Genomic DNA, 20,281 nt, shown 5'->3' on the forward strand with positions numbered 1-20,281 from the left:
CACAATGTCAGGCAGTGACACGTGAGGGTAATCACTATATTTATAGTGGTTATTACAGCTGACAAAGGCTGAAAACATATATCCCATTGTATTTTCAACTTTATTTATTTATTTTATTTAATAGGGAAGGTGGAAATTTGTTGACAATAGAAGTGGGCCTAAAAGACTGAGAACCTCCCACATTGGGGGGATGGAGGGGGAGTGTTTTATTTAACCAAAATTTGGACCGATTTTCTTTGAGCAGACTAACCAAAACCACAAGTAGCATTTATTATCAAACCGCCGCCATTTTGGGATCATGACCCAAATATGATCTTATTTCCCCCCTCCATCCAAGTATTCTTTCCAAAGCCTCTTTATTTACCTTACCTCCACAGTTTTAGCTTTTGTGAAATATGCGAAAAATGTGAGAGAAAAAAATGTGAAATACGTGACACCAGAATCACTTGGTGTCACATATTACCGACCTCAGTCTGGTTCCTGTAAACTATAAATTTGTGAATCGTTTTTTAAAGATGTATAGCTTCGGTAGGAACCAATGAGCTTGGAGCTGAGAGCCACAGAGGAGTCTGAAATAATCGAGAAACAGACTAACTCCTTGTTGGTTGTGCTCTTTTGATGGGATTTAACTATTTATAAAAGTACAGAGGCATTGCGTCCCACAGACCTGGTTAGAGGTGAGCTCATCAGGAGACACACGGCTTCTGTTTCCTGCTGGATGGGGACGTGTTGGTAGCGTCAACACGGCACGACAAGCTCTTATCAAACATTTACTGTCCTTGAGTGAAACAGTGACTCTCCCACCAGCCGGAGGGACTGCTGTCACAGACACCGAACTCTGACCTCTGACCTCCGTGTGGTGAGAGAAAGCACTTTCCCTAAAGGGTTCGATGATGTATTGATTAAATGCGGCAAACATAGGGCTGATTGGTTAAACTCAGCATCAGGGTGCATAATAACCCTTTCATCAATCTATACATGACAAAACCATATACACACACGTTGCTGATTGCGATTGGAGACCTGCAGCAACTATTGATAAGCTTGAACACATTTACGTAACTGAGGCAAGGACACTGACTGTGAACACTGGCAGCTATTAACAACACATGCATGGACTTCAGTAGTCCGATTTTCAGTGCTTTGATTTATGGCTGTATTTATTGTATGTGGCGACGTCAGCCAGTCAGTGATTCAATCTGTCCAGCAATGATTGATGATGCAGAAAAAATACAGTATCTTCTTATGTTATGGTTCCATGGGGACATATTTTACTGACTGTGGGGATTCCTGAGCTTTTTCCTGTTAAGCAGCTGCTGTAGTAATATCCAGTGGCGAAACTTAATACATTCCCTCATTTTGCTGAACTTTTTTTTTTTCAAGTACTTGTACTTTATATTTCCATTGATGTCACTCTCTGTATTTAGTCGATGTACTAGCTTCTTTTTAGAACTTTCAACCACAGCTCTGGACCAGCTGTTATGGCGAGACCAAAGGTCGCGTGATAACAAGTGAACACGCTTAAATCTTGGGTTGGTCATCTTCATAAACATTATTGATATGTTTGTTGAAATTCTCATTACATCCTGACAGCAATCAATATATCAAATAATCTAAACTCTGGTATATGTGCCCTCCTGAGAACTGTAATATGCTCGCCCTATTTTCTTCGGCCTGGATGTAATGATTGGACGAACTACCTGGATGTGTGTATTCACCGCTCCGGAAATTTTCTCAAGCTGCTAGCGTAACAGCTGTGCTATAAATAGCCATGTTTTTTGTTTAAATTGATCATTTTGAGGGAGTGGCTCTGGAAAGTGGCCCGAAAAGGGGCGGGGTCTGAATGTTGCCGACTTGACAACTTTCTCGGTCTAGCTTTAGCGGCGTTTGCAGCTGTTGTCTCGCTGCTTTCATTGGAAAAGAGACAACAACACCGGGCTGTGTTTTTTTATGTTGGATAATTTTTTTTAATCTAGCGCTGGTTTGTCACTTTAATGAAAACCCAGAAACATCCATCTGCTGATGAACATTCTAATAACTACAGAAAAAAAGTGAGTTGTTTCAAGTTTATTTTATCAAACCCTAAGTAAAACAATTAAATAGTTATCATTACTGGACTTCAACCAGCTACAACACTGAAATGCTTCATAGCGTCTTTCTGCTCATTGTTTTGGTTGTGCAGCTCTGTAACCTTTGGTTCAGTCTCATCGCTCTCTTGGTTTCAATGGGTTTTAATCTTAAAAAGTGAAAGGTAGCAGACAGCAAACAGCAGACAGACACATTTAGAGACAAAGTGGTAACAGAGATATTTTCCTTCAGGGGCTGGTGGAAAACAAACCGTGTAACTTATGGATGCTAACACCCCCCAAATGGATGTCAGTGGTGCTTCTTTGCTAATACATTAGCATGATCAACTTTATATTGACAAATTATGTGGTATGGTCCACAAAAACATGAATATAGGGTAACGTAATCTATTAATTGTAAAACTATTACTTTTAATAGAGGTTTTTAATGGTGTTTTCTGTATACCTCTTCTATCACTGGAATATCAGTTACATGCACAGTGTCTTTTCAAATTAAATCTGTCTTCACAGGAAAGATACAGTTCCCGCTCCTTACGTGTCTTTTCAAAATAAAGACAGTTTCCCATTTCTTAAATCAGATTTCTTTAAATAAACTTCTATCATAGGATTACTTTGTTTTTAGCACTTGCTTAGGTTTAGGAAAAGATCATGGCTTGGGTTATATATTGGGTATTTACAGATATCTTTTACGTAACTGCCGTAAAATCCGTAAGTTATAACAAAACTACAGAAAAATAAGTTTACGTGAACTTGGTCTTACGCATGACATGAACAGCAGTCTTCTTGTTGAAAGTCCTCAGTTGTCCTCTGAGTGTCTAATGGGTTTACATTGGAGTAAGGTGAAAGCCTTGTAGCCGACATCCCTTAAAGACACCACAGGGAGCATAAGTGCGAGGTGGGAGTGAGAACAGGTTGACTCTGGACACAAGATAATGACTGAGATGAAAAGGAAAGCACATTTAGTGCTGTGTAACCTTTTCTGGAAGTTACAGCCAGATACCCTACATGAAGGATACATCTGAAACAGAGTATTACTTTGAAATCCATCATTTTGTGGTGACATATGGAACTGTCTCGGGAGTCTCAGGTAAAGTAAAAGTGGATTACCTGGAATGACTCCTCATGAATTTCGGGGGAAGTTGTATCAAATTATTTTCACAACCCTAAAGCTATGTTAGGGGGAAAACAGGGAAACGTGGATGGAAAATCAGTGTCTAAATAAAATATTAACATAATGTGAAATATTTAAATAAGCGTTTTCTTTGACATTTCATCCATGTATGAGTTGCTTCCAGTGTTTTGTAAGTAATGCTTCATCTCTACAGACCACCTGGCAACAATCTGCAAGAAACTGTTTCTAGGCATTTTATTGTTCTATTTAAAAGCATTAAAAACTCCAGACATTACTCAGGTTAAGCATCACTTTTCACTGAGGGTGTCTCTGCCTGCCCTGTCTGTCCAGTTATCATGCTTCACATAACTGCCGCTCGTACACCTCCTTCAACCTGGGTGAGCGTTCACATCGCAGACAACTTTCACTGACTGACGGGGGGAGCCCATCTTTAATGAGCATTCCCTGGTTGAACAAGATTGGAATCATTGACAAGAGCAGAGAGATCCACCTAATATATGGATGATGGATCTAGAAAAGAGTGATGATGGTGAGGAAGGTTAAGCTAGGTTCAACAAGGTGTGTTGTACAATTCTGTTCCAGACAGGTTGATGAGTCATGGTTACTTCATCTGATCACTCATTAAGGTGTGCTGTGCTAGAAAGGACAATTGTTTCATTGTTATTTCAGTTTTGTTACTTCAACACATTTCAGCATCTGACATAAACATCTGCACAAAAGTAACATACTCGGCAAAACTGTCAGAATGAGGTTGAAGTGTTAGAATTCGTTAATTATTGTGGCCAAGTTCATGCCAACTGGCAGAAAAGAGGGCGTGACAAGAGTGACCAAAACCAAAAAGGCCTCGAGCACCAAGGCTAAACTCATGAACCACTTGTGGACTCTTGTTGGAGGCATTATTGCACTCAGCAGGTTTTGTTTTTCTTCTTTCATAACTCACGAGTAATTTCTTGTAGACACTTGTGGAAAGTGTGTGAATGTACGCAGCTAACTATTCTTCTTTCAGTATCTCTTTTTGTCACTCAATAAACGCTCTCAACAGCCATAACAATTTCCATTTGGGCCATGTATTTACAAATAACATGTATGAATCAGGTTATATGAATTAGATACAGTATTTAAACAAAGTCCCTGTAAAATAGACAAACAAATAGACATACACATTTAAAAAATGGACGTATACATCAAAATAAACAATGATTTTGCCTTTAGTGTCATGGAGGAACATATGTACAAATGAAATAACCAATTAACTTTACTAAGTGAACTGTATTAGAACTGTCTAGCATAGATGGTGCGCGGTGCAGCGCAGCAGTAACCACTCTTCATCATTTGATAGGTACTTTTGGTTTCCCTCTCTAGTCAGTACCTCTGGCGAAGCCCCAGCTGTAACTATGGCGTCCCGGGTGAAGCAGCCCGAGCAGCGGGGCCTGTCCTCTCTGTTTTCTTGCTGCTTCAAAGGGAGCGACCAACCAGAGATCACCCACTGCCAAGACAACACCAAGGCCATAGCTATGCTGGAGCCCAACCTGCCCATGCCCCCCATCCAGGAGCTGGACTCCATGTTCACTGAGCTGGTGGTGAGTCACAGTTCCTCTTCTGAATGCATTCAAACATCCATATTCATTCAGCTGCTGTCTTCTTATGTTCCTCATTCTCCCTCGTCATTCTTCTGTCTTCTTTCCCAGGATGAACTGGACCTTTCAGGGGAGCACAGAGCTGCTATGTTTTCTTTGCCAGCAGAGAAAAAATGGCAGCTCTACTGTAGTAAGAAATTGGTAAGTACAACTACCAACTTACTTGTGTTGGTAGTTTATGTATTGTGAATGCTATGGTAGCTGCTTTTCATGGATAAGGATTGCTACCACGAAAGCCTTGCCTACTCTAGAGACGTACAAGGACAGCTCAAGATGAAGACGCCGATATTGCAGAACTCAAGGCTTCATAACGGCAGTACACAAATCAACGGGTGACGTCATGCTGACTACGTTCACTAAAGCACATTATTATCTCAGTGTATGACACTGAGAGCCGAGCATTCACCTCCCGATGATGAAAAGTATGCCACGCGGGAAATTATAACTTTGGCTTATATATTTCAAACAAATACCATAATACACAGAGTTGCCTGGACACGGCTTGCCTGTTATGTGTCCGTTTAAGTAAAACAAGTGGAGTAATCCTGATCTTTAGAGTTGAGAGCAGGGATGAATCGTACCAATAGGGGTCACAGTTCAGTGTCAGACGGTCCATCAAAGATGACATTCGAGCTGTTGTTCTCGGTTGTTCCAAAGAGTTTGCGTGAAGAACGGCAGATTGTTTTTAAAAATTGTCGACCTCAAATCATTTCAGAAGTTGATCCAACACATATTTAGTTTGAGGCATACTGAGGCCTCCACGTCTCCTATGGAACAGCCACGAATGTCCCGGCTACTAAATAATCTTAGTTTAAGAGGAAAGGGGACCGCGACACCTAGCGAGTAACTTCCACATTCTTTCATTACTCATTCCGTCATTCAGTGACTTACTTATAGTGTAACTACTAAATGTGTCCTCTTGGTGGCCGTGGTTCAAGAAGACGTGCTGATCAATGGGGGGCGTGTCTTGAGATACGGTTCCTAACAGTCATGAGATGCTGGCATTCTCAAACTTTTTTTAGATGTTACAGCTCATTCATTTACCACATTTACATGTACACTACCGTTCAAAAGTTTGGGGTCACTTATAAATGTCTTTATTTTTCAAAGAAAAGCACTGTTTTTTCAATAAAGATAACATTAATCAAAAATACACACTATACATTGTTCATGTGGTAAATGACTATTCTAGGTGGAAACGTCTGGTTTCTAATGAAATATCTCCATAGGTGTATAGAGGCCCATTTCCATCAACTATCACTCCAGTGTTCTAATGGTACATTGTGTTTGCTAATCGCCTTAGAAGACTAATATCTGATTAGAAAACCCTTGTGCAATTATGTTAGCACAGCTGAAAACAGTTATGCTGGTGATATAAGCTATACAACTGAGCTTGAAGTTTGAAGAACAAAATTAATACTTCAAATATTAATCATTATTTCTAACCTTGTCAATGTCTTGACTATATTTTCTATTCAATTTTCAATTCATTTGATAAATAAAAGTGAGTTTTCATGGAAGACACGAAATTGTCTGGATGACCCCAAACTTTTGAACGGTAGTGTATATTTTATAGAGAATTTCAATATTAAGGCGTATGGTCTTTCAGCATTTTTGTAGGATGGACAAAATGCTTCCTGCCTTTCAACTCAAATCTAAACTTTAAAAACCTGCAACAATGTCCCGAATCACCACGATGTCCACACCTTCAACAGTCTATGATTCCAGTGTGTGGCTAAATATACATATATCACGAGTGGAATCGTTCCCCATCCTGGGTAAATTTCAAATCCTGATTCTTAAAATTATAAATCCAAACATTTCCATGTTCTCTATTTTGATAAGAAGAGCTAGTACACACAAAAAAAAAAAAGTTGAGTCAACTTAAAAAAGTGAGGCAACCAGCGGCAAAGCCTTTTTGAGTTCACTCAACTAAGGGCTAATGTGTTGTGTCAACTTATGATAAGAAGTTCACTCAAAGTGATATTTTAAGTTTGTCAAACGTAACATTACTATTCAGACGTACTTATGAATTTAAGTTAACACTACTTAAAATATTGCATTTGATAGTTACATCTACTCATGTACTTAAGTTCAGAACACTTAAAATATTAAATTGGAGAAACTTTAAATTGTGTGTTCTTGTAGATTAAAAACATACAACAGCACTTAACATTTTTTGTTGAAAAATGTTTTGTTGAGAGAACTTACTTTTAACTTTAAATGTTTTGTTGAGAGAACTTACTTTTAACTTAAAATGTTTTGTTACTAAATTTCACTGCCCATTATTTGAGTACACTCAACATTCTTTGCAATGTTGCCTTCATTTAAATTAATTAAAAATGTACACCGTTTTCTTTGGAAAAGTCAACAGTTAAAGAAAACAAACTTCTTCAAACACAAAATGTTTATTAACAATAACTAAACATTTGTTTGCTTAACTATATGAATTCCAGGTGTCAACACTTGAACATAGACAGCAGAGGGTCAACATCCTTAAAAATCAAAATGGCTGCATAAAGAAAAAAAAAGAAAAAATTCTGTTTTGTGAATCCAAAATCAAGGCCTTGAAACAAGCTTTGGAACATGGTTGTGACACGTGTGTAGCCGTCACGAGTAGGTTCCCCCCCCTAAAGCACCAATAAGCAACAAGTAGCCAAAGGGATATTCGGTAATAAGGTTTATTCCGACAGCAGACTGTGTCTCTGCTCTCCACGCTCCTCTCCTGTCTGTCCAGCTCCTTTATGGAGACAGACTCAGATAACCAACACAGATCGTCATCAGCTGGACTGATTACCAATCTTATTACCAATCAGTCCAGCTGATGACAATCAGACACCATTCCCTGAACCACACCCCCGCTCCACCCACTCTGCAGTATTCCCAGTTCAACTCCTTTCACGTAAGATTCCTCCGGGTCTGTATTCTACACAAAAACAAGCATACAGAGACTATAATAAATATTCACCGCCGCTTTTAAATTTTCATTTTTTTCTTCCCATTCTGTAACAATACAATTTAAAAGTCAAAAGACATTTTTATGCAGATTTTAAAAACTAAAATATACCACTTTCATACAAGAGTCACCTCCTACACATTAGTATTATAGTATTTCAATCTTCATAGTCTGTTAAATTAAATACATAAATTGAGCAAAATACAGGGAAACATTTGCTCTCACGGTACATGCTCCCTTTAATTCAATAAGTGACAAAAACTTGAACTGGAGCAAATCTGCCATTAAACAATGGACAATATCCTTCCAAATCTAATCCATATCTAAATATAATAAACAAACAATGGTTTCAAAAACCAATGTATTTTAAACAGGGGCTAAAGAAAATCTTTTTATATTATTTTATTATTTAAAATATAAGATTAAAGTAGTATATATATGTATTTACTAGGGCTGTGAAACGATTAAAAATTTTAATTGGGTTAATCACAGGTTTTTGTGGATTAATCATGATTAATCACATATTTCCGATATTCTCGGTATATTTTGTGAGAACATAGAGATTTATGACAAAAGACAGATATATACATTTATACATTCTTTTATACAATGGTGCTGCAACTCAGCAGTTATTTAGCAGTTTTCTTCCATATGGAACATTAATACATCTTCATCCTAAACAGAATGTTTAACCCTCCTGTTACCTTTCGGGTCAATTTGACCCCATTCAATGTTTAATGTCGGTGTTCTTTGGGGTCAATTTGACCCCAGGCTGTTTTTCACTGTGTCAAACATATAAGAAATATCAACTTTTTTATTTATTTAAAGGGCTATTTAGGTAGTCAACAAACAAACATAAAGTACCTCACACTTAAACTTGGGAAGCAATATTAATTCTAATAATTTTCTGGAGGTTTTAATTGCTGGGGTGAAATTGACCCCGAGGGTAAAATATGTGAGTAAATGTAAAGGTAACAGGAGGGTTAAACAGAACATTTTTCTCTTGTTTGTCAACCATTAACTCCACCATGATACAATCTAAAGGCCTCTGGTCTTCCTTTAGCAGCTGCTGAGGCAAACTGACTGTGTGGGTTTTCTTCATGAACTGGGCCGTGATGAAAGGGACGGCGGGGACACCGCTGCAAAGCTGAAACCTCACCGGCCCGGACAGGTGGACAGATTGACAAGTGACTTTTTTTTTCGCTCGGTCCCGATGCGCGCGCACGGAGCTCTGTGGCGCGCGAGACGGAGATCGATAAGTGTTAACGCAACGCGAAGAGACAGAGATGACATGCTGCTGTGGAGATACGATCAACAACAGACGTTTAGTTTAATAAAAGAACAAAGACGTGCTCTAGAGAACATGTCAGGGGGCGGGCCAATCTTTTTAATGTCATGCGATCTACCAACACTACGCCGCGATCGACTGGCAGGTCGCGATCGACGTGTTGAGACCCCTGATCTACAGGAAGTAAAAGTCGTAACAAGGTTTCCGGAGGTGAACCTGCGGAAGGATCATTACCGATGAACAGACCGTCTGCATGAGAGCGGACAGAGTTCAGATTGAAGTGGTGTATTTGGAAGCTCATTTTGCAAGTGACTTTTTTTTCGTCCCGACGACCAACAACAGACGGATTGGAAGCTCATTCTGCGCATGCGTTAAATGCGTTAAAAAAACAAACTAGTTAAACCTGTAATTGAATTAACTGAGTTAACGCGTTATTTTTCACAGCACTAGTATTTACATATATATATATGTATTTATATATGTATTTGTATATATATATATATATATATATGTGTGTGTGTTTACTGACATACATGCGCAGTGGCCTTAGTTACCTCAGCAGATGCCCAAACCACTATATTAAGTTTTCTCTACTTAACATTTTAAGTGGATTCCACTCTTTATGAATGAAATTGACATTTTGAGTTAGTTCAACTTTTTTCAAAGGCATTTGTTGACTCAACTTAAAAAAATGTGTTCGGACAACAAATTTGAAGTTGGGCTTTTTAGAGTGTAGGACGACACATGGATTTGTTGTCTATTATAAGTAAGTATATCCATGAGCCTGACCTGTGTGCCTTTATGTGTATTGCAGGAGGCAGAGGAGAATAAAGGAGCAACCAGATGGCCAGAGTATTATATTGACCAGCTCAGGTCCATGGCTGCTGTGAGTAACACTGCATTTATACTGACTGGGACATTACATTTCACTTCCTGTTTGTCTCTATCATGTGGAAATTCCTGGCCTGTAGTTTTGAGGAGTGCCTCGTTTGATCAGGACATGTACATTTAAACATGTTTTTATTTTGTCTCTATCCCTTGTGTATCAACAAGGACCGTGCAGATAACAATGTATACCAGACTCATTTCACTAGAATAATTTGATAAGTGGGGGCTTTATGATGGATTTTCATGATAGATTAACACATGGATATATATCTGCCTTTGAATATTAATGTTAGTTCATATGCAGCTATTTGTAACTTAATGTCAGCTAATATCACATGCACTAATCCTACACTACAAACCAGAAAACATTTCATTGTGGTGGCCAAACTCTCTCCATTATCACCGCTATATGAGTATATGACCTGTAGAGGCGTTATTTAGTGATCATAGTTATTACGTCTGACCCCTCTCTTCCTAGAGGAAGACTCTGCTGGCACCGGAGGATGAGGAAGAGCAAGGAAGACATAAAATCATAGATGGTCTGAAGACAGCGCTGAGGACGCAGCCCATGAGGTGAAACTTCAGGTCTAACACACGCTATTCTGTCATTATGGGATTTCCCAAAGCTTCATCTCCTCTTGCCGTGTGAATAACAGAGGATAACCTTAACCCGGTTCCATTCTGATCCTCCCCCCCCCCCAGGTTTGTGACACGATTCATTGATTTGGATGGTCTGTCTTGCATCCTGAATTTCCTCAAGTCAATGGACTATGAGACCACCAACTCTCAGGTCCACACATCTCTGATCGGCTGCATCAAAGCTCTGATGAACAACTCCCAGGGGAGAGCTCATGTGCTGGGTCACTGTGAGAGCATTAATATCATCGCACAAAGTCTCACAACCGAGAGCATCAAAACCAAGGTACAGGTTTGGATTTGAGAAATCTTTCCAATCGAGCCAATGCAATTGGTCTCAGAGTAGTGGCCTCCAAACTTCTTAAATAGAAGATGTTTGGACCATCAAGGACTCCTCCTAGGGTGGCAGTAGGACGAGTCTTTGATGGAAATCCAAAAAGTGATAATGAAAGTCCACAACACTGTTGAGGAATTCTAGCACAGTCACTCCAAACAAAACACAGAAACAAATAGTCATTGGCCTGTTGCTAGATGAAATGGAGAATGTGGTTGATCTTGTTTATCAGGTGGGCAAAGGAGGAAGAAACCACATTCTGGTAATTATCAGTCACTTTACCAAAAGGACCAGATAAAAAGGCAGGTGTGCCCTGGAGTATCACACTAATCATGACAAGATGGCAAAAGAGATATGGGACAATGAATAATGGGGATAAGGGAAGCCGCTGTGGCATGTTTCTGGCGTTTTTCTGGTTTTGATGACAAGATCATATTTGTGTGATTGTTTTCCAACCTGAGTGTGTCTCCCACAGTAAAAAAAAAAAAAATGTTCACGGTCAAACTTTAAAATCCCTGTGTCTCAGTCAATAATCTTCTTCCTCCATTCTTCTTCCTCTGCCAACAGGTTGCAGTGTTAGAGATCCTCGGGGCAGTATGTTTGGTGCCAGGGGGCCACAAGAAAGTACTAGAAGCCATGCTGCACTACCAGAAATCTGCCTCGGAGAGAACTCGCTTTCAGGTCTGCTTTGGTCTCACCTGTGTGTGCCTCTCCTAATCTTATAGCTAGTGACCAGTGATATTCAAGGATTCAAGGATCCTTCATTGTCCTCATGCAACACAGGGACATTTCGTTGTCGCCCATCTGCCCTGCAGTGAATGGGGATCCAGGTCTCTGTGAAGATGTGGGCTCAACAATCACCGAGCCTTTAATCCTTCTTATTTTTCTTCTACCGGGCATCAGACCGCCAAGAACATGCTGGGTAGTGGAGTAGCCTCAGCTCCTAGCTGGGCGCTGATCGACTCAAAGTCTGCTGCATTTATCTGATGTTGACATTCTGTCATATTCCATTGGTGATAAACACGAGACAAAGAAGAAAAGAATAGACTTTAGACAATAGGCTTTCAAAAGAAGGACCAAAATGTTTTATAATGGTATAACATTGTGTGCAGACCCTGCTGATCGACTTGGATAGATCCACAGGCCGCTACAGAGATGAAGTGAACCTGAAGACTGCCGTCATGTCCTTCATCAACGCCGTGCTGAGCCAGGGAGCAGGAGAGGTGACGGACCCTCTCTTCTCTGTTGGAAATATCATGGGTTGATCCGGTCAAGTGTCTTAAAGGACTTGGTTTTGTTATGTATCATGATAACATCAGATTGAGTAGAAGAAGGAGGGATAATGAATGCAGAGGGAGGCTTCATATTATTTTCAACAGTAAATATGTAACGTAGCAACACAAAGACAGTGTTACCTGTTCCGGCACAGGGGGGAGTCCTCTAGGGCTGAAAGATGACGCTCACTATGGGGTTCACACTGCACATTTAGTACGCTATGAGTACTGTATCTTTAAATGACATGATGTTTGTATATATTTGCCTCCTTGTTTCTTTGATGCTTTGTCTGAATTCTCTTTTTAATTTTTCTACCTGTCCTGTTTTTACATATTGTCTGCCAAGAACAGGAGTAGGCTACGATGATTACATTTTAGGATTACAGGATATGCTGATGACATTGTTGTCATCCTTACTGCTGGGGAATCAACTCCACATGTCAACGCTGTGTCTGTGCGCGCGCGTGTGCGTGTGTGTGTGTGTGTGTGTGTGTGTGTGTGTGTGTGTTTTCAGACCAGCCTGGAGTTCCGCATCCATTTGCGTTATGAGTTTCTGATGTTGGGCATTCAGCCAGTCATCGACAAACTGTACTCCAATGACAACGCCACCCTGAACAGGTAGCTACGTCAGCTGCACCAACTGGTGCAAGCATTTCCAAATGTCAGTAATGTGTCACTGAACCAGTGGTTCTCAAACTGTGGGGCACGCCCCTCAAGTGGGGCATCGAGGTATTACAGGTGGGTGTGTGTGTGTGTGTGTGTGTGTGGGGGGGGGGGGGGGCAGTGCAGAGAACTTCACATATTACAAAAGTACCTGTAAATGTTTATGTTACGGCGTTAACAGGTTACGCTTGTGCAAACGCTATCGCGACGTCCAAGCTCCTTTGCGATTCACATGTAGCTCAGTAGTGCAGAACGAAGAGATATTTGGCAGGAGGAAAAAGAAAATCAACTGCAGACGATGACGATGCAGATTAGGTGAGACCAGTTTGTGTTTTGTGTCTGAACACTGTGGCAGTGGACAGTAGGAAGCCCAACAAATTAAAAAGACCCTTGGAGGCATTACACACCACTCACGTAAATAAGCCACAGGGATTCTTTCAGAGTAAACTTGGTGCACTTGGTGATGCAGGCAAAAAGTGGCATCAGCTGATCAGTTACCTGACAGAACACAGGCTGAGATGGGAGAGTTTTGTGGGTTTCTGCACAGATGGTGCAGGCGCTGATCAAGAGTGTCTCCAAATGTACACACTGTGTCATACACAAAGAAGCGCTAGATGTGTGTGGTCAATTTCATAAAAACAAGGTCCCTGAAAGCACCACTGTTTTCACTCTGCACTCAAAAAAACGATTCAAGCCCTTAGAGGTGACACATTTAAATATTGTTTGATACATTTAAATAAATCAATTACAAAACGAAGATATTTATATTGAATGGGTGTAACACAAAACGTATGAATACTTTCATTTATTAGATTTATTTAGGTTACACTCACAAAAACGATTCAAGCCCTTCTTCGAGGTGACACATTTAAATATTGTTTGATAAATTTAAATAAATCAATTACAAAAATCGATATTTATATTTAATGGGTGTAACACAAAATGTTTGAATACTTTCATTTATTAGATTTATTTAGGTTAGATGGTGTGCATATCAACTCAAAATAAATGTGTTTCATTGAGGACTACCCTTTGCGCATGCGCTTTCTGAAAATAAGTTGTTTACATGAGGTGAACACACTTTCAGGGCTGTATGTTGGTGTAGTGGCTAGCACTGTTGCCTCACAGCCAGAGGGCTGTGGGTTCAATTCCCAGTCAGGGTGTTCCTTCTGTGTGGAGTTTGCATATTTTGTTAGTTAGTTAGTTTATATTTTGAGTTGGACAAACATAAATTAATTTAATTTAATGAATATCGTTATTTTATTTTAGATGTATTTGATTCAAATGAGTTGGACTAACTTAATTACATTTTATTGCACTGATGTGCTAAATTTGAGTTGGAGTTGCATATAATTATTGGATGGAAAACCTGCCAACAATTTAATTGAGTTCATCCAATGAGTCATTTCTTTGAGTGTGTGAGGAGACAGGAGCCTTCAACTGTTTCACAGCGAAGTTCAATGGCTCTCAGGAGCAAACGTGTTGTGACATTAAACATGTGTCATACAGGACAATTCAATACAATTGAAATTGTACACATATTCTGCAAAGAGGAGCTGTACTCAGTGTATCATTTATTTTATCTTTAATATACTTTTTGGAGTCAAATTCATTAATTAAATTATAATGATTATTCTGCAGGCTCTCGATCAAGGGATTGATTTCTTTGAGAATCTGAGTGAATTTGAACTAGTACTGATACAACTTGATGGCTCACACATATCTGCACTAATTTTTGTTTTGCACCGGTTGCATGTTATTGTTTTTGAAAAGATATTGAGTGAAAAACTCTTCATTGCCAAATATTCTAACTTGTTTAGTTTAGTTTTTCACATATATCCCATGCCAAACTTGTTAATTGCAGCCACAATAAGCTATTTGCCAAATATGAGTTCTTTTGTGTACAACTTTATTTGCATTTTTCTAACAAAGTGATTGCACTTTTCATTTGTTTTTGTCTGATGGAGCAATCTGGTTTACTTAAAAGTGATTACAATTTTCTTTATTCGACTATTTGAAAAAGCACAGTCACAGGAGTCACACAAAGTTGTTATTTCAATAAAAATTCACCATTGACCATTTAGTTACAATTTTGTTTGTGCGGTGGGGCATGAAAATTTTTCTTCCTCTAAAGTGAGAAGCGACAGAAAAAGTTTGAGAACCACTGCACTGAATTTACAAACAGGAAGCTGGACTAGGAACACATTTGCTCTTCGACTTACTTTGACTGTAAATTGCTTTCTAAATTCAGCTGTTACGTGTGTGTGTTGTTTCCAGACATCTGGACTTCTTTGAGATGTTGAGGAATGAAGATGAGCTTCAGATGTCCAAACGGTTTGATGCTGTAAGTCAATTTTTATATCCTAAAGGTTTTCTATATATTGGATCCAGTAAACAGCTGAAATCCAAGATATTTAAGGATTAACAAGAAGCAATATTATTTATTACACACCACAACTTCAAGTGGAATATAATAGATTATTGGAAATCTAAATAACACATTCAAACGATGATCCACTTTTTTTCTTTAAGTGTTTTTGTGATTTACAATATTAATTGTTTTACTCTCTTTTTATAAGTTTACTTTTAAATGTGTCCTGTTTCATTGTTAAGTGCTTTTTAACAGTGTTTTTAAAGGTGCTATATAAATAAAGGTAATTATCATTATTATAATTATGAAACAGAAGTGTATTCTAGCATTACTTCAGAATAAAACACACCTGTACCAGCACGTCTTCAGCAATCTGTTTCATTTTGACGCCATTAAAACATGAACATCTGCTGTGTAAAGCCTGCTGATGAACGTCTTCTGCCTCAGGTCCATATAGAAACTAAAAGTGCCAGCCAGATGTTTGAGCTTATCAAGAAGCATCTGAACTACACTGAAGCCTACCCTCACCTCCTGTCCGCACTGCAGCACTGTCTTATGATGCCATGTAAGACTTGCTTCCGGCCTGCAAACCTCTCATTTACTTTTCATATATTTCAATCTCAATCAAATGACCCGTAATCTGTCTGTCTGCAGTCAAGCCAAGCAGTACCACTCTTCATTTCTGGGTGCTGTTGGATCGGATAGTTCAGCAGCTGGTTCTGCAGACAGACAAAGGGGAGGATCCCGATGTCGCCCCTCTGGAGGACTTCAACGTCAAAAATATTGTACGCATGTAAGTTTCTGGGGTTTCTTACTTTTGGGCACGATCATTAGTTTGTAGTAATGATTAACAGATTAGATTCAAACACTACCAGTGGAATAGTGCTCTCTCGGAGGAGAACAATCAGTAACCACATTACCCATTTCACATTCAGCCAAGACTTTCAGAGGTTGCTAAATAATCTGAATGTAATCCTTATAGCTCCAATAGCAATCCCACAAAATCGTAATAATTCGGAGAAATGCTGTGTCATATTTTAGTAGTTAACCATAAACATACAGCTTCCAACACAATTTACCTCTTGTTGAAGATGTAGTCAAGTCAAATAAATACATAAACAAAAACATTTGTTTTGTAATCACTATATGCCATATGCTATATGCCATATGCTATATGCCATATGCTATATTCTATATGCACTGTCCTTTCGAAATAAAATGTCTGTTTTCACAGAAAACAATTTGGTTAGGCTAAGGTAACAAAACCACGTTGTTATGTTTCGTAAGATATTGTGATATGGGTTTGGTTAAGTACGTTTTTTTATAAGACAAAGTGGTACATAGTAAAATTCTGTATTTTATAAAAACCTATGTAGGTGAAGTTACCTTACGCAATGTCAAGAAACTTGAAATATGGCAACGTTGACTTTGGTTTCACACAGAACATGGACACCTGTCTCCAGGGTGAAAGTAATAAGGAATGTTCTTGGACAAAATAGGAAAAATAACAAAACAGATTGTTTACCTGTGACTAGTCCATTATTTTATAGAATTGAACATCTCAAGTCTAATTTCTATAGTATGATTTTTCTGAGTAATTCATTATATTTTGAAAACTACATTTTAAACCAAATCAAATGTATGTGTGTGTGTGTGTGTGTGTGTGTGTGTGTGTGTGTGTGTGTGTGTGTCTAGGCTCATCAAGGAGAGCGAGTTCAAACAATGGAAAGAACAAGCTGATAAAATGAGGAAAGGTAAACACACACACATAGACTATCTATGAATTATATAAAGGATTAGAACTTTGCATATTGTTTACTGTACCACAGAGCAAATATAATATTATAGTTATTTGCTGGACTAGTTAGTTTGATTACAATATTTTTTTCTTAGAATCATGAACAATACAATAATCTCTGTGCAATATTTTGGATCAAATTATTTTAGTATTTTGATATAAATAGGGTAATTATCTGCCAATAATAAGGTAGTATAGTTTGGTGTTGTTCCAGTATTATAATATCCCTTTTTTTTTCCCTGAAGGGTTATTTGGGAGTTTTTCCTGGTCCGATGCGAGGTTTTGGGGCAGGGATGTCTATGTGTACAGATTGTAAAGCACTCCGAGACAAATTTGTAATTTGTGAAATTGGGCTATACAAATAAACTGAATTGAATTGAATCAGCATTGATGTACCTGCTAAATCTCATGGAAATGATTCTATGTCAAAAAGTCAAAATGTGTAATTAGCATGTACTAAAATTTAAATTCATCCTCCGTTATGTTCCAAACATACCCTTTAGTTTCAAGGTGACATTGTACAAATAATATGTTTAATGCGGTCACATCATTGTGCCAAAATGCTGTTGTGATAGGATTTCATGGTAATATTAGATATTAGATTAACCCAAGAAAGATGTTTAAAGGACGATCTGCTATCGTTAAATGCGGGTCCCCGTTATGACCCGGTTACATACATTTCATTCTAATATTACACAGATATACAAAGCTATTACCTGGTTATTGCTTTGGTAATTACATAGTATTGCTGAATTAATACCTCTTTATCATCTAACGATTTCTATGCTATGTAATCAACAAAACCTTCACACTAATAAGTCAAGATGCGCCCCCAACGGCCGAACCCTTGGATCGACTCAAACGAACAACAGTCTCTGACGGTCTCGCCTTCCCTTCTTTCCAGAGCATCAGAACCTGCAGCAGCGCTTTGAAAAGAAGGAGCGGGAGTGCGAGGCCAAGAACAAGGAGCAGGAGGACATGATGGCGATGCTGAACAAGCTGAAAGACAAGCTGGAGCGAGAGAGCAACGACCACAAGCAAGCTCAGCTACGAGTGGGAGAACTGTCCGCTCGGCTGCAGCAGCTCAGCTCTGTATGTTTGCCAACACCACTAGATAGCAATGTTCCTGACCACTTTTTCACATTTCACGTCACATCTCATCCCCACAATGATCTGGTCTTGGTCATCTAGTCTTTATGGATGCAATTCTGTTGTCTGAATAGATGTCCAGTGTTCCAGGAGGACCTCCCCTGTCTTCTGGTGGTTTAGTCCCTCCTGGCTTCTTCCCGGCAACCTCTTCTTCTTCTGCTCCTCCTCCTCCTCCTCCTCCGCCACCTCCGCCTCCAGGAGGCCCGCCAGCTTTCGGCTTAGCTCCACTGGTCCCGCCTCTACCCGGAGCTCCACCAGGATCTGTCCAGAAGAAGAAGAATATTCCTCAGCCTTCAAACCCTCTGAAGTCTTTCAACTGGACCAAACTTCCTGAGGTATGCTGCTGCTACACTGCTGCTGTTATAGTAGACCACTTTGCACACTGCACTAACTTCTCCAGGACAACATATTCTCACTCCCATCTCTCGATTTCCGCTGGTAGGTCAGCGGCCCTATGCTTCAACGTTTGGAGACTTACCTAGATATTTGGTTGAACAGGATATTTGGTTGAACAGGAAACAGAAGTATTTGGTTAGGTTTATTGTGGTCTGGGTTTGTTACGTAAAAGAAGTAGCCTGCATTTGCCACAATGTAAATTACGAAACATAGTAAATGTAAAATAAGTCAACATTGACTCAAACTCAAGTCTCCTGGGTGAAAGTCCTGTGCTTGTCGAATCCATCTACCCCAAACGGCACTTCCTGCTCTTTATACTATTCCACCTGCTCTGACGTGGATGGTTTACATTATAGTCAGTTGAAAGCCTGGTGTGTCTGCATACTGGTGTGTTTTCTTCCGTCCGTACTATGGAGCAACATATCAGTGTTGTTGCACTGGGTGACATGTTCATCTTCATCACCATGACACACTATCTTGTTTTGACTCTGTCCAACATACACATTCCTGCTGCCGCAAATACTCGCTAGACTAGAACAACAAATGTGAATTAATCCACCGCTAAAAATAGTCCCCAACAAAATACACCATTTCCCCCTGTTTTTAGTAACATTTGATAAAAACGTGACTCGGTGGAAACCTACTGTATGGCTGGATCGTGTACGGTCAATTGTGGCCAAATTGTTGTACAGATATAAATATATTCCTGGGTATTTAATGTTTATCTACAGCTCTCTGCAGTGGTCCCAATACTATTTGTTTTTTTAAAGTATCCTGAAGTATCACACCACATGATGTATTTTAATGAAGACATCACCTATATTGAACTCAATGTGTACCTTGAATTCTTGAAGAACATTTTTCCTTCATGTCTATACGGTGAACGGAGGAAATAAAAACAATACATTGTATAATCCAAGTCTTATTTATCCAGTCCTATGCTCACTACTTCCAAAACATGCATTTTTGCTTCAACTCTATTGTCTTTAACCCTTTGGACTGTGTGAGCCTGTTTATGCTGAAGCTAGTAGGTCAGACTTCCTGACCTTTGCTTTGCTGCAATTCAGCCATATTTTATATTTCAATTATATATTTGTGAGGTCTTCAGAGGGAACAAATGGACTTGGAGACGAGGGGCAGAGAGGAAAGTCAGACTGTTGGATTTATCTTATCTTCTAATCAGCAACACACAAAAAACAGCTGATCGTCTTCTTTTTGGAGTAAACAGCTTCCAACTCTTGAGGAGGAAATTATTTTGAAACCTGAATCCATACATTATTGTTTGTTTCAGAACAAGACCGAAGGAACCATATGGAAAGAGATCGATGACCTCAGGGTGTTTAAAGTTCTGGATCTAGAGGAGATACAGAGCATCTTCTCAGCTTACCAGAAGCCACAGGTATCACACACTAATGGTGTGTTCACACCGGACGCGTCAAAATTTCGACGCGCGTCGAGATTACATGTTAAGTCAATGCAAAGCTGCGTCGAAGCTGCGTAGCTGCGTTTTTGCGCGTAGCAGCGCGTCGCGTCGTTTGAGCAGCAGCACGAACAGAGGGTTTGTTTGTCGCGAACAGCGAACAGCGCAGCAGCGCGAGCAGCGCTGACTCGTTGACGCAAATTCTCCACAAAGGCAGCAGAAAAGCGTGATAGTTGCGTCAGCCAATCAGCG

General features: G+C 39.4%; 1 protein-coding gene across 1 annotated transcript in view; it reads left to right on the forward strand.

The window, feature by feature from the left end:
* LOC130202546 (disheveled-associated activator of morphogenesis 1-like) overlaps positions 1–20,281 on the forward strand; it is a 36,657-nt gene that overhangs the window by 1,279 nt on the left and 15,097 nt on the right. Inside the window, exons 2-16 of the mRNA XM_056428187.1 lie at positions 4,582–4,799; positions 4,908–4,997; positions 9,915–9,986; positions 10,467–10,561; positions 10,691–10,910; positions 11,526–11,639; positions 12,071–12,181; positions 12,747–12,850; positions 15,173–15,239; positions 15,714–15,831; positions 15,921–16,059; positions 16,962–17,020; positions 17,969–18,156; positions 18,288–18,548; positions 19,901–20,008. Coding sequence (XP_056284162.1) covers positions 4,614–4,799; positions 4,908–4,997; positions 9,915–9,986; positions 10,467–10,561; positions 10,691–10,910; positions 11,526–11,639; positions 12,071–12,181; positions 12,747–12,850; positions 15,173–15,239; positions 15,714–15,831; positions 15,921–16,059; positions 16,962–17,020; positions 17,969–18,156; positions 18,288–18,548; positions 19,901–20,008 — 1,932 coding nt within the window. The 5' untranslated portion in view covers positions 4,582–4,613. The remainder of the gene's footprint in view (positions 1–4,581; positions 4,800–4,907; positions 4,998–9,914; positions 9,987–10,466; positions 10,562–10,690; positions 10,911–11,525; positions 11,640–12,070; positions 12,182–12,746; positions 12,851–15,172; positions 15,240–15,713; positions 15,832–15,920; positions 16,060–16,961; positions 17,021–17,968; positions 18,157–18,287; positions 18,549–19,900; positions 20,009–20,281) is intronic.

Source organism: Pseudoliparis swirei, chromosome 12, assembly GCF_029220125.1.
Source record: "Pseudoliparis swirei isolate HS2019 ecotype Mariana Trench chromosome 12, NWPU_hadal_v1, whole genome shotgun sequence".
Taxonomy (NCBI): domain Eukaryota; kingdom Metazoa; phylum Chordata; class Actinopteri; order Perciformes; family Liparidae; genus Pseudoliparis; species Pseudoliparis swirei.